Source organism: Pleuronectes platessa, chromosome 23, assembly GCF_947347685.1.
Source record: "Pleuronectes platessa chromosome 23, fPlePla1.1, whole genome shotgun sequence".
In the NCBI taxonomy this organism is placed as follows: Eukaryota; Metazoa; Chordata; class Actinopteri; order Pleuronectiformes; family Pleuronectidae; genus Pleuronectes; species Pleuronectes platessa.
The window spans coordinates 353627-366266 of NC_070648.1; the positions used below are offsets into that span (position 1 = coordinate 353627).

Sequence of the window (12640 nt, forward strand, 5' to 3'; positions counted from 1 at the left end):
CCTTCTCCTCCTCCTCCTCCCCCTCCTCCTCCTCCTCATCCTCCCCCTCCTTCTCCCCCCCCCTCCTCCTCCACCTCCTCCTCCTCCTCATCCTCCTCCTCCCCCTCCTCCTCCTCCACCTCCTCCTCCTCCTCCTCCTCCTCCTCCTCCTCGACCTCCTCCTCCTCCCCCTCCTCCTCCTCCTCCCCCTCCTTCTCCTCCTCCTCCTCATCCTCCCCCTCCTTCTCCTCCCCCTCCTCCTCCCCCTCTTCCTCCCCCTCCTCCTCCTCCTCCCCCTCCTTCTCCTCCTCCTCCTCCTCCTCCCCCTCCTCCTCCTCCTCCCCCTCCTTCTCCTCCTCCTCCTCATCCTCCCCGTCCTTCTCCTCCCCCTCCTCCTCCCCCTCTTCCTCCCCCTCCTCCTCCTCCATCGTTTCACATTGTTTCTGTCTGTTAATCACTATAATCTCTGCTCTCTCTGGATAAGTGATTCTGATCTGCAGATTAACACGAGTCATATTTGATCAGATTCTGCAGCTGGACAATAACAAAAGGATTGTTAGTGTGATGTCATATTATTTTAATAATAAATCTTTCTCCCCTAACTGGGATCTTTAAAAGTCAAATTTACATGATTAATCTTGACGATTTAATTTATAAATAAAAATGAATAAATTTAATTTGTATATAATTGACCTTGTTGAAATTCAGAGAATAGAGAGATACTAACTCAAACCCGTTCACGAATCTGGAGCCAAGTTTCCTGTAGATTTTCTATTAATCGTCGTATTTACATTTAAACATCAGATTTAATAACTGAAGCCACCAGCTCTACATGCACCGGTGTGAACACAACACACAGTGACAACACACACAGTGACCACACACACAGTGACCACACACACAGTGACAACACACACAGTGACAACACACACAGTGACCACACACACAGTGACCACACGCAGCGGTCGGCAGCTATGGAAAGCGCCGGGGAGCAGATGTTAGGGGAGTAAGGTGCCTTGCTCAGGGGCACTGAGACAGGGGGATAGGGACAGTCCCTCTGTCCTCTTGGACTTGTACAGATCCAGGTCTGGCCCGTCCTCCGGTCCAGGTATGATTGCCAGTCCGTGGCCTCAAACCATCGACCTTCCAGTCGGATGTCCCTCTTTCTAACCACTAGTCCAGCTCATCGTACTTGAGTAAAAGTACTCGGTTACTCTTCAGGAGTGTGAGTCCTCGACTTGTCTCTGCAGCTCCGTGTCCTGCTCTCAGGACGAGAGCTCCAGAGCCAGGGAGCTGCTGAGCAGCGTGGCCCGGCTCCAGCCTCTGGTCTTCGGCTGCGCTGAGGAGCTGCTCGCCGTCGCTCTGGAGCTGAACGCCGCTCGACTGCAGCCGGTGCTGGACGGCCTCCGTCACCAGGTGAGGAACATCAGGTGACAGGAAGTGAGCGAGCTGTTTTTAATCTTCATCTTCGTCTTCGTTCAGACGGAGCAGTTTGTCCACGCTCTCAAACACGAGCTGGTGAAGAGCGCTCTGTCTGCGATTCACAAGCAGCTCACCTGCAGCCGCCATGTCCAGAGCAACGGGCTGCTCTGTGGACACTCAGCCAATCAGGAGGGGCCGTCTTCCAGTGGTCAACAGGACGACCTCCGACGGGACGCGGCGTACGAAGAGGAGGAGGAGGAGTGGGCAAGTTGTGTGTTTGTAAAAACGTATCTCCATTTAGTCAGATCGATCCTGATGCAGTTGTTATGTGTGTGTGTGTGTGTGTGTGTGTGTGTGTGTGTGTGTCTGTAGGACAGGGCGTGGGTGAACGTCGCCATGAGCCTGAACTGCATCATCACCATGGTCGCCCGGCTGCAGGGGGGGGAGCAGCGCCCCCTGGAGGTGACCTCAGCAGAGCAGCAGGAGTCACCGACCAACGCTCACAGCAGCGGTGAGACGTCAACACAACATCATCGGTCACTTTAAAAACAACTTCCTTCAAAGCTTTCACGTAGTGATGAAGCTGTCCTCCTCCTCCAGCCTCCTCCTCCTCCTCCTCCTCCTCCTCCTCCTCCTCCTCTGCGTCCTCCTGGCAGGAGCAGCTGCTCCCTCTGGTGGTCACTCTCAGGGATTGTGTGCGCGAGGCTGTGGCGAAGGCGCAGGCTGCCATGACCCTTGTGGTCCTGCAGGGGGCGGTGGCCCCGACTGTGGACCAGGGGCCCGCACGGATCGTCCAGAGACGCCACGCCGTCTTCAGCCAGGCGGTGAGCCGCGTGATGAGAATAACTATTATTAAAGATTAATGTAAGATGTGTTTTTATCACTGGGTCCGGTTCTGTTTGAGCTGCTGGTTTGGGTTTGGTACTGGGAGAATACGAAGTTGGATTTAACGTGTGGATACAAACACAACATGACATGTCACGGTCTTCTGCCCCCTGGTGGAAAACAAATGAACTGCCAGGAAAGTTAAAGTGTCTTTGCATCCGTCTCCTGTTGGTTGAGTTTCACCTGTAGTGCTGTGACATCACACAGTGGGTGTGGTTAAAGGTGCAGCCCTGCTCTGAGGCTCACAGTCAGAAACCTGTTTGATTGACAGGTGTCTCTCTCCTCACTCTCCAGCTCTCTGCGCTCGTGTGTGGTTTCACCACGAAGCTGAACGTCGGACTGGAAGATCCCGACTTCCTGAGGCAGCTCCACCTGGTGGGAGTCCTGGCCCAGTTTGAAAGTCTGCTCAGCACCTGTGGTACACACACACACACACACACACACACACACACACACAGACACACACACACTAACCTGCTGCCCCTGTGTGAGGTCAGGTGACGAGCTGGGGATGCTGGAGGACATGGAAGTGGGCGTGTCCGATCTGAGCCAAGTGGCGTTCACCGTCACCGAGGCGACCACGGAGCAACCGGACGACCTGCTACCAACACTCAGCGGAACATGGTGGGAAGACACACACACACACACACAGACACACACACAAACACACACGCTAACAGGGGGCGTGTCCTTCAACCAGGGGCAGTTTTGTCGTCGAGGTCCAGTTGACCCCGGAGATGTTCACCCTGTTGCCACGGGAACTAAAAGAGGGGGGTTTGATCCGGGTCCATCCGGTTCTGTTCAACATCGGAATCAACCAGAGGCCGAGTGTGGCTGAGAGGTGACACACACACACACACACACACACACAACACACAACACAACACAACACAATCAAACCATTTGAACAAAGCAGTTTGTTTCAGGAATATTTAAAGTGTGTGTGTGTCTCTGTGTCTCTGTGTGTCTCTGTGTGTGTGTGTGTGTGTGTTTCTCTGTGTGTCTCTGTGTGTGTGTCTCTATGTCTGTGTGTCTCTATGTCTCTGTGTGTGTGTGTGTCTCTGTGTGTGTGTCTCTGTGTGTGTGTGTGTGTCTCTGTGTGTGTGTGTGTGTCTCTGTGTGTCTGTGTGTGTCTCTGTGTGGTCAGGTTTGGGGACAGCTCGCTGCAGGACACAGTGAATCAGCAGAACTGTGAGCGTCTGAGACTTTACTGTGAATCACTGAGAGACCAGCTGCCTCACATGGGTACGACTGTCCTTTAGCTCCGCCCACATGGACCAGCTCATCACCATTCATCAGAAACTCATTCATAGTAATATCCATTCAATCTGAATCCAACCCCTTCAAAGCCGGCGGCCCACCTGACCCACCTGGCCCACCTGGCCCACCTAACCCACCTGACCCACCTGACCCACCTGGCCCACCTGGCCCACCTGACCCACCTGACCCACCTGACCCACCTGGCCCACCTGGCCCACCTGACCCACCTGACCCACCTGACCCACCTGGCCCACCTGGCCCACCTGACCCACCTGGCCCCCCTGGCCCACCTGACCCACCTGACCCACCTGACCCCCCTGACCCACCTGACCCACCTGACCCCCCTGACCCACCTGACCCACCTGGCCCCCCTGACCCACCTGGCCCACCTGACCCACCTGACCTCTCTCTCTCTCTCAGCTGCGGTCGAGTCTCTGTCCGACTTGTTGTCGTCTCTGGACCGAAGCATCGACAGGAGGAAGGAGAACGTGGAGGTTCTGTGGATCGCTGCTTCGGTGAGAATCTGAAACATGAAGATGGACGACAGAGCATCTTCATCGCCCCCTGGTGGAGATCCAGAACAGGATGTGCAGACTGTCAGTGATTCTGTGTGTGTCTGTGCAGGTGTGTCGTTCGGTGAGAGGTGTTCGCCTGACGAGCTGTAAGAGAGCTACAGACCGCACGGCCATGTCAGTGACTCTGGAACAATGTGTGTTACTGAGAGAACGACACACACTCAGTGAGGCGCACTTCAACACTGCACTGGACTGCATGAGGAGGTGTGTGTGTCTGTGTGTGTCTGTGTATGTGTGTGTGTTTTCACAACATCCTCTTCCGCCACCTCGTCTCCTTCACTTTCTCTAGTTCCTTCCTTCTCTTCCTCCTTGTACGTTCCTTCTGTTTCCGTCTTTAATTCTCTTTTTTCTTTCCTTTCTTGCTCTCCGTCTTCTTCTCTCTCTTTCCTCCGGACATGCACTCGCTCCCTGCTCGTCCTCCAGGTCTCGTCTGTCCTGGGGACAGATGCTCGGCTGCTATGCCCGGTCAGGGTTCATCGTGTCAGGGTCAGATCCAGGGTCAGATCCCTCTGGTCAGCGGGGCCCCTGGCCCCCGCTCTGTTTGGCCCCCGAGGCCCCGAGACGTCACATGTATCCGGTGGCGTTTCTCCTGGTGACCTCCCATCTCCTCGTCTTGTGGCTCATCCTCAGCCTCGTGCTACTGTTGTCCAGACTGTAAATAAAGGTGGGCCGCCCCCTGGTGGCTGGCTGCAGTATCGCCATAAATGCTCCTTCATGTCAGCAGATGGGACTAAACCAAACAAATAAAATCCAAGTAGTGTGTGTGTGTGTGTGTCTGTGTATGTGTGTGTGTGTCTGTGTGTGTCTGTGTGTGTGGGGACGGCTGCAGGATGGACAACGTGCTGAAGAACGTCGGCAGCAGGACCTTCTCCTCAGACGTTCATCTCCTCACTTTCCACAAACTGCACCGACCTCCTGACGGCAGCTATGGCTCCGCCCCCTGACAAATCCACTTCCTGTGCAAAGGCTTTTACTTTGTAAAGTCAGTTCTGTGTTCTATATGAATGTTCTTTTTATGCACGTGACACGTTTCCTCCTCTTCATCATCTGACTTTTTATTTTGCTTGAAAGCTGCAAACACATATTTAATGAATCTTGTTACAGAGACGTTACAGAAAAAATACACTAATTGAAAACCAGCGAGGGAATAAAACATATTTAATATTTAAAACGAGGTTCATAAAATATGAAGCCTTGTTCACATGAAGTATTTAGAGGAACATGTCACAGAAGTAGAGCAGTGAGTCACTGATTCATCAGAAACTGTTGATCAAGAAACATTTTAATATATTCTTTGTATTTTCTTTATTTTATCAATATTCTTTTCTCATATATAAAGATCAGATGTTTATATCTTTCTTGGAAATTTTTTAATTGTTTTGAAAAATTATTTATAAAAGCGATAAATGATGATATAATAGAAATAATGTCAGAAATGATCAATATTTTCTGTATAGTTTATTAATTTCATTATTTTTTGGTAATTTTAGTTTAATGTCATGTCATTCATAACTTGTGATGGAATATACATTTTTTCTATAATTAAACTTATGTAAACTAAATAAACTATTCATAGAGCAGCGTGATTATGTTGATTAACAGCAGTGTTACTTCCGGGCCGCTTGGGGGCGCTGCCTCAGATCATTACACTCAAAGCTCCGACATACTAGGTAACGGAAATGAAAGGTTTTTCCCTTCACAATAAGATAATGGTCATTCACATTATAAATTATCCGTTATTTTAATTTAACAGCTCAAACAGTTTTTTATTTTATTCATAATGTAACCGATATAATAGAAAAACTTACAAGTGACAAACCACTGAGAATCTAATGTTTTAAGTATTTCACGCCAGCGACACCCAGTGGCCGGAGGTTATAAGTTCAGGATCACTGTGATCTTACAGACACGTTTTGGGAATAAAACGAAATTAAATGATATCAGTTGTATAACAATCTCTCTTGGATATAGGTGGGCTTCCTCCTAGTGAAATATAGTTTTGTAGTTTTTATTATTTTGTCTTGTTTTTACTCTTCTCAGAATGTTTATGTTTACACTTTTCCTTTCTAACTTAAAGCATCTTGTAACTGTGTTTTGAAAAGTTCGATATAAAAGCTATTAGAATTGTTATTATTAGTTTTAGGATAGTTATTATTAGAACGTCAGGATGTGGCGAGAACCGGGTTTTATTTTGAAGAGGATCCACCGGAAGTCGGGTCCTGGTTCTCGGGCCCAGTCACAACAAAGCGGCTCCGGTTCGTCGCCTCCGTTAAACCGTGAACACTCCGCACGTTCCCCGGAGGAGAACCCCCCGGCCGCCGCTTCTCCTCTGCCCGCCGAGGCCGCCTGGTCCCCGGGGCTCCGCGGCGGATCTCCCGGGCTGCTGGGCTTCGCTCTCGGTGACGGATGGAGGCGGAAAACACCGAGAAACCCAACGAATAAACCACAGGAGAAGCGGAGCCGCTCAGGTTCAGGTCCCGGGCCCGGTGGCTCGCATGGCGGAGTAGAAGGCGACCCGTCGACCCGCTGGTTCCGAGCCGGGAGCCGCAGCATGGCGCCGGGCGGCCTGGTGGCGGCCTGCCGCAGCCTGGCCCTGTCCACCTGGCTGCTGTCCTTCTGCTTCGTGCACCTCCTGTGCCTGGACTTCACCGTGGCCGAGCGGGAGGAGTGGTACACCGCCTTCGTGAACATCACCTACGTGGACCCGGCCACGTCCGAGCTCCGCACCGACCGGACGGAGTGCGGCCGCTACGGGGAGCACTCCCCCAAGAGGGACGCCAAGGGGGCGGTGGTCCTGCCCGCGGCGCCGCACGACCGCCAGGCCTGCGACCCCAACACCCGCTTCACCAGCCCCCGGTTCCCCGGGCCCGCGCAGCCCGGGCAGCCCGCGGCCTGGATCGCGCTCATCGCCCGGGGGAACTGCACCTACAAGGACAAGATCCGGAACGCGGCCGCGCACAACGCGTCCGCCGTGGTCATCTTCAACGTGGGCTCCGCCAACCTCAACGACACCATCACCATGCCGCATCCAGGTAGGTCCACCGGGCCACGTGGTCCCACCCACACCTGGTCCTCAACCACCTGGTCCAGACCCCCACACAACTGGTCCAGACCCACACACACCTGGTCCCCACACACCTAGTCCACAATCACCTGGTCCACAGCTGGACCCACACACACCTGGTCCTCAACCACCTGGTCCAGACCCCCACACCTGGTCCACAACCACCTCGTCCAGACCCCCACACCTGGTCCAGACACACACCTAGTCCCACCCACATACCTGGTCCACACCCACCTCTTCCACAGCTGGACCCACACACACACCTGGTCCAGACCCACAGGGGGGGTGGAGTTTGCAGTGTGGTTTCCAACCTGTGGTCAGGGACCCCCTAGTGGTCAGGAAGTCAGTCTGAGCGGTCACCATCAACAGGATGGGTAACATCTGGTCTGTGTTGGTCTCTCCTCAGGAACCGGCGAGGTCGTCGCCATCATGATCCCGGAGCCCAAAGGTCGCGAGGTGGCTCTGCTGCTGGAGCACAACGTGACGGTCACCATGACCATCTCCATCGGGACCAGGAACCTGCAGAAGTACGTGAGCAGGACGTCGGTGGTGTTTGTCTCCATCTCCTTCATCGTGCTGATGATCATCTCGCTCGCCTGGCTCGTCTTCTACTACATCCAGAGGTTCAGATACGCCAACGCCCGGGACAGGAACCAGGTACACACAGACACACACACACACACACACAGACACACACACACACACAGTTGTCTCATCGCTGTGGTCTCCACCTCCTGCTCCAGCGGCGTCTCGGAGATGCAGCTAAGAAGGCCATCAGCAAGCTGCAGGTCCGCAGCATCAGGAGAGGCGACGAGGAGACGGAGCCCGACTTCGACAACTGTGCCGTGTGCATCGAGGGCTACAGGCCCAACGACGTGGTGCGGGTGCTGCCCTGCAGGTGAGCTTCAGGACCTGGACCACAGAGGCTCCTCTAGATGGTGTGACATGTTCCTCACTCTGCTGCTTCTCTCTGCACAGACATCTGTTCCATAAGAGCTGCGTGGACCCGTGGCTGCTGGACCACCGCACCTGTCCCATGTGCAAGATGAACATCCTGAAGGCCCTGGGCATCGCTGTGAGTCAGATGAGTCATGGCCAGGGGGCGGAGCTAATGGCCCATGTCCCTGCTGTCCTGTGTCCTTCTAACCTGTCGTCTCCTCCGCTGCAGCTCAACGCAGACTGTCTGGACGACCTCCCGCTGGACTACGACCTGGTCCTCGGCGGCGCCGGCGGCGCCGGGGGGGGCGGTGTGGGTGGAGCAGGCGGAGTCGGGGCCCTGGCTCTGGAGGCCGTGGTGTCCGGGGCGTCCAGTGACGGCACGCTGAGCGAGGGCGGCTCCTCCGTGGTGCTGGACCCGGGTGTGAGACGGGTCGGACTCCCACAGGACTACCAGGACCCCGACTCCCTGAGGGACAGCCCTGTGACGGCCACCACCGACACACACACAGGTAACACACACAGGTAACACACACAGGTAACACACACAGACAGTTCACAGACACACACGCACACACACACACGTAACACACACACAGACAGACACAGGTAACACACACACACACACAGGTAACACACACACAGACACACACAGGTAACACACACAGACACACACACACACAGGTAACACACACACACAGGTAACACACACAGACACACACACAGGTAACACACAGACAGACACACACACACAGACAGACAGACACACACACACACACAGACACACACACACTCACCTTGTTCCCTGTGGTTTCTCTGTATCTCCTCAAACTGACTGATTAATGAAAACGATGAAATCACCAGATTGATTAATGAGTCATCACGACTTCATCATGTGAACATGTCTGTGATCTACGTCATGTGACATCACAGGCACATCCACACTCCATCAGTCTTCAGTCTAACCCCCCCCCCCCCCTTACAGGTGAGCATCAGCCAATGGCGAGCAGCGCCTCAGTGGCCTCCCTGGTCATCGCGGTGGAGACCGGTCTCTCGGACGAGGAGGGGTCTATGGAGCACTCTCAGCTGGGGAACAAATCCTGAGCTCGACAGAACCAAACCAGAACCTGATAAAACCTCCAATCAGGTTCCGACTGTGGACCTCAGTCGACCAGACGGGACCTGACCCTGGTCCAGGACCTGGTTCTGGTTTGGAAGCTAAACCAAGAAGCAGCACGATGGTTTGACTGGGTTTTGTTCCTCTTTGGACAAAACGTTGTTGAACTAAACTTGTTGGACTCGCGCCTCACCAGAACCTGGGTTCAGAACCTGGGTTCAGAACCTGGGTTCAGAACCTGGACTTGGTTTGATTTGTTTTATTTGTCTCCTCCTGGACTCTTGGAGTGGTTGGACTTACCGTAGGTGTAATGGAACTCCACATGGACCGGGTCAGACTGGGACAGAACTCAGTTTGGGGCCTGAGTCTCAGACCAACCCACCTTCACCTGGTTCACGCAGTTTGTAGAAGAAGCAAACGAGGAATCGAACGAGACGATTTGAACACTTTGTTCTGGAAGTGAAGGGTTTTTAAACGTGTGTCAAGTAGTCGGTGCTGAGACGTCACATGATGGAGATCTGTGGACCCTGGATCCTCCTGGTTTGTCTGATCCACCACCATCCGGGACACGGGGACACGTCTCATCGGTTTCACTCGAACGTTGAGGACGTGTTGATCGTCACCACGGTGCATCCGGCTGAAGATACTTATTAACAGTTTTAATGTGATGAGTCTTTGTCAAAGTCTACGACGATAAAAACGTTATTTTGTTACTTTGTGCGCGTCTTCTACGAATAAGTGTGTTTTCATTACATTTAAAGTTCTGCTCAAATTGAATCATTCGGCCTCAGATAACAAACGTGTCAGAATCCAGCGACTGATCGTTTGTGTATTTGTGTAAACGTCGTGTCACCTGTGGTGATGATGTTCAGGAAGTGTCGCGTTCGATCCCCGTCCACAGTGTTGCTTGGTCCTGTTTCCATGTCCATCGATCCGTGCGTCCTCTGGACCACACGTGTCCGTCACCGCGGCAGAACGCTGCCTTCTCAAAAACGATTCACCCTCAACCCGACAATCAATCACGGATCCACTCTCTGTTCGCTGGAATTCAAATCTCCTGAGGTTACACCCCCCCCCCCCCCGCGGTGAATTCACGTTCCCTGGTTCCAGAGTCGAACCCCGATGCAGAGCTGTCGACAGGAGAAAGTTCGTCAGCTCAAAGCCAAACATGTAAATATTAAATGTATATTCCACAAGTTCACTCTGCCACACGGGGGCGCTGCTGGTTCTGTGTGGAGCTGTGGTTGTTCGCGATGTGAGCTTCCCGAGACTAAGATAAAGATTGTCGTCTATTTTGATACCAGACGTTTATTTTTGTAACAAACTGATTCGCTCCCGTCGGACGACTCGATGTGATTGAGAGTCGATCGGCACATTTCCTTGTTTATTTATGTAGCTGTACATTTACCCACAATGCAATGGACCATACGAATCTAAACTCTAAGTTTGTCCGTTAGCATCTGAGCGTCTACGATGAAAACGGATCGTGGTGGTGAACTGAACAACCACTGATTTAATCACCTTTTTGAAGTTGGTTCCACAAATTGAAATGAAAGAAAACGTGACAGAAAAAATAAGAATAACAGTTTGAAGCAAGTTATTAAAAAATATTAGTTTCAAAAGAAAGAAACCATAAATAAGATTTACAGCAAGTTGTTGCTCTTACCATTTAACTGTGTGTTTATGTATCTGACACAAATCAAATTGGTTTAATCGTTAATCTTCAGTTTTAGTTCCGACACTAAAACAAATCTAAATATTTGATGTTTCCAGTTCAACCACGAGTTCGATTCCTGCGACCGACTCTTCAAGGTTCTTCTTCTTCTCTTCTTCACGTTTGCTGTTTCACGACTTGTTCTACGAACTCCAGCGGCTTCGAGCTGCGATGACACGTTAGATCATTTCCTGTAAAATAAACCAAGATGCTGGTTTTGTTTTCTTGGCCGAGTTTTAGTGTAAATTGTTTGAATTAAAATCCTTTTGTGTTGTAAACGTTATTTTCGTTGAATTTAGTCGAGTATCATGTTGTTCACTTTATTTCTTTGTGATCTCAGTCGAGCTGAAGTCGATTCTTCTTTAAATCTGTCGGTTCTGTTGGAAGCGACTGAAGCTGCAGCGACGTCCTGGTCCCGTTTGTGCTCGAGATCAAACTTCCCCCCCAAATTTATATGGGGTTCACGCTTGGAAGTGAAGGCTGAGCGGTATTCGGTTAGTTGCAATCTGCAGCAGCACCACTAGATGTCACTAAATCCTGCACACAGCATGTAATTAAAATGGTGACTGGTTACCGTTAGTTTTCAGAGTCATAATTATCCTGATGACACGATATGAACGATTGAATATGTAATTTAGTTAAACTGTTGTATTATGAGACAGTAATCTGAAATCAAACCAGTTCTGCGACGGGAATATTTGCAAAATAAGAACAGATGTGATTATGTGATCTAGAGATCTCGTAATAATTTGTCCTGATTGCGATACGTTAGTTAATAGTTAATGTAAGTTTGAGTTATAGATCTTATAATCATCAGATATTAACGGTTTTATTTTCAAGTCAACTTTTTATTAGTTACATTTTTGAACATCAGCTTCTTCAACGTTAACGTGAAACTGACGAAGTGTTTTGAAACCGGGACCTCGCGTCGCTGTCAGTCATGACGTCTGACTCCTCCCTGCTCCTTATCTCTGCTTGCCAATTGGCTGCTTCCCCCGAATGCTGTGTTTTGATTGGTTGCTCGGCCTCTTTAGTTGAAGCACTTTAATCCTGTTTCTCTGGAAGGTTCTTAAAGTCTCTTCTCTTTTCTACTCCCCCCGTCCTCCTCTCTTCATTCTTCTCATCTTCGCTGATTTGGTTTCACACGTGATGTTTATTTTTTTCTTGTGTTGTATCTTTGTAACTTGTAATACCTCCCCCCCCCCCACACACACACACACTATATTTTTCATCTGACGACAGAAGCATTATCAGTTTGAATATTTCAGTTTGAATGAAGGGAAATCCGAGGATCGGATCCAGGGAGACGATCGGCTGCGTTTCTACGATACACATTGTTTTCAAAATGTCAGTTTGTGCGATTGTCCTGTGCACGCAAACTAAAACTACACACACCTACGTACACGCGTGTAAATACGCCATGTTGTTTCTGTGTTTCAGTTGATGCACGTGTTCTGATTCAGTAAAGAATTTAAATAAAGTTTTATTGCAAGGTTTTGTTTTTATTCCAGTCTGGTGTTTTGTTTCATTTGAAAATAAAAACAGTGAATTCTCAAGTTATTCTTAGAAATGACTACAAACCAATACATTCAAAATCAGCACCTGGTACTTTTCAACTGAACAAATGAAAACATTCAAAGACGTAAATAATTTGTGAGTGTGTACTTATATGTGGAATTGACTCTGAC

General features: G+C 50.7%; 2 protein-coding genes across 3 annotated transcripts in view; both read left to right on the forward strand.

The window, feature by feature from the left end:
• The window catches only part of LOC128430548 (type II inositol 3,4-bisphosphate 4-phosphatase), an 8944-nt gene extending 3869 nt beyond the window's left edge, over window positions 1-5075 (forward strand). Inside the window, exons 9-19 of the mRNA XM_053416648.1 lie at window positions 1230-1395; window positions 1462-1665; window positions 1774-1912; window positions 2002-2225; window positions 2581-2704; window positions 2784-2910; window positions 2987-3127; window positions 3434-3531; window positions 3967-4061; window positions 4171-4325; window positions 4545-5075. Of these exons, the coding sequence (XP_053272623.1) occupies window positions 1230-1395; window positions 1462-1665; window positions 1774-1912; window positions 2002-2225; window positions 2581-2704; window positions 2784-2910; window positions 2987-3127; window positions 3434-3531; window positions 3967-4061; window positions 4171-4325; window positions 4545-4779 (1708 nt within the window). The 3' untranslated portion in view covers window positions 4780-5075. The remainder of the gene's footprint in view (window positions 1-1229; window positions 1396-1461; window positions 1666-1773; window positions 1913-2001; window positions 2226-2580; window positions 2705-2783; window positions 2911-2986; window positions 3128-3433; window positions 3532-3966; window positions 4062-4170; window positions 4326-4544) is intronic.
• A 1597-nt stretch (window positions 5076-6672) lies between these two features.
• On the forward strand, window positions 6673-12508 carry LOC128430359 (RING finger protein 150). 2 transcript variants are annotated; one of them, XM_053416404.1, is made up of 7 exons: window positions 6673-7153; window positions 7592-7842; window positions 7929-8083; window positions 8164-8260; window positions 8354-8414; window positions 8448-8633; window positions 9107-12508. In XM_053416404.1, the coding sequence occupies exons 1-7, from the start codon at window positions 6673-6675 to the stop codon at window positions 9223-9225; spliced, it is 1350 nt and encodes a 449-aa protein (XP_053272379.1). In that variant the 3' UTR covers window positions 9226-12508. The 2 variants fall into 2 exon arrangements, with proteins under 2 accessions (XP_053272379.1, XP_053272378.1); XM_053416403.1 differs by having other exon boundaries at window positions 8354-8633.
• Window positions 12509-12640: the final 132 nt, after the last annotated feature.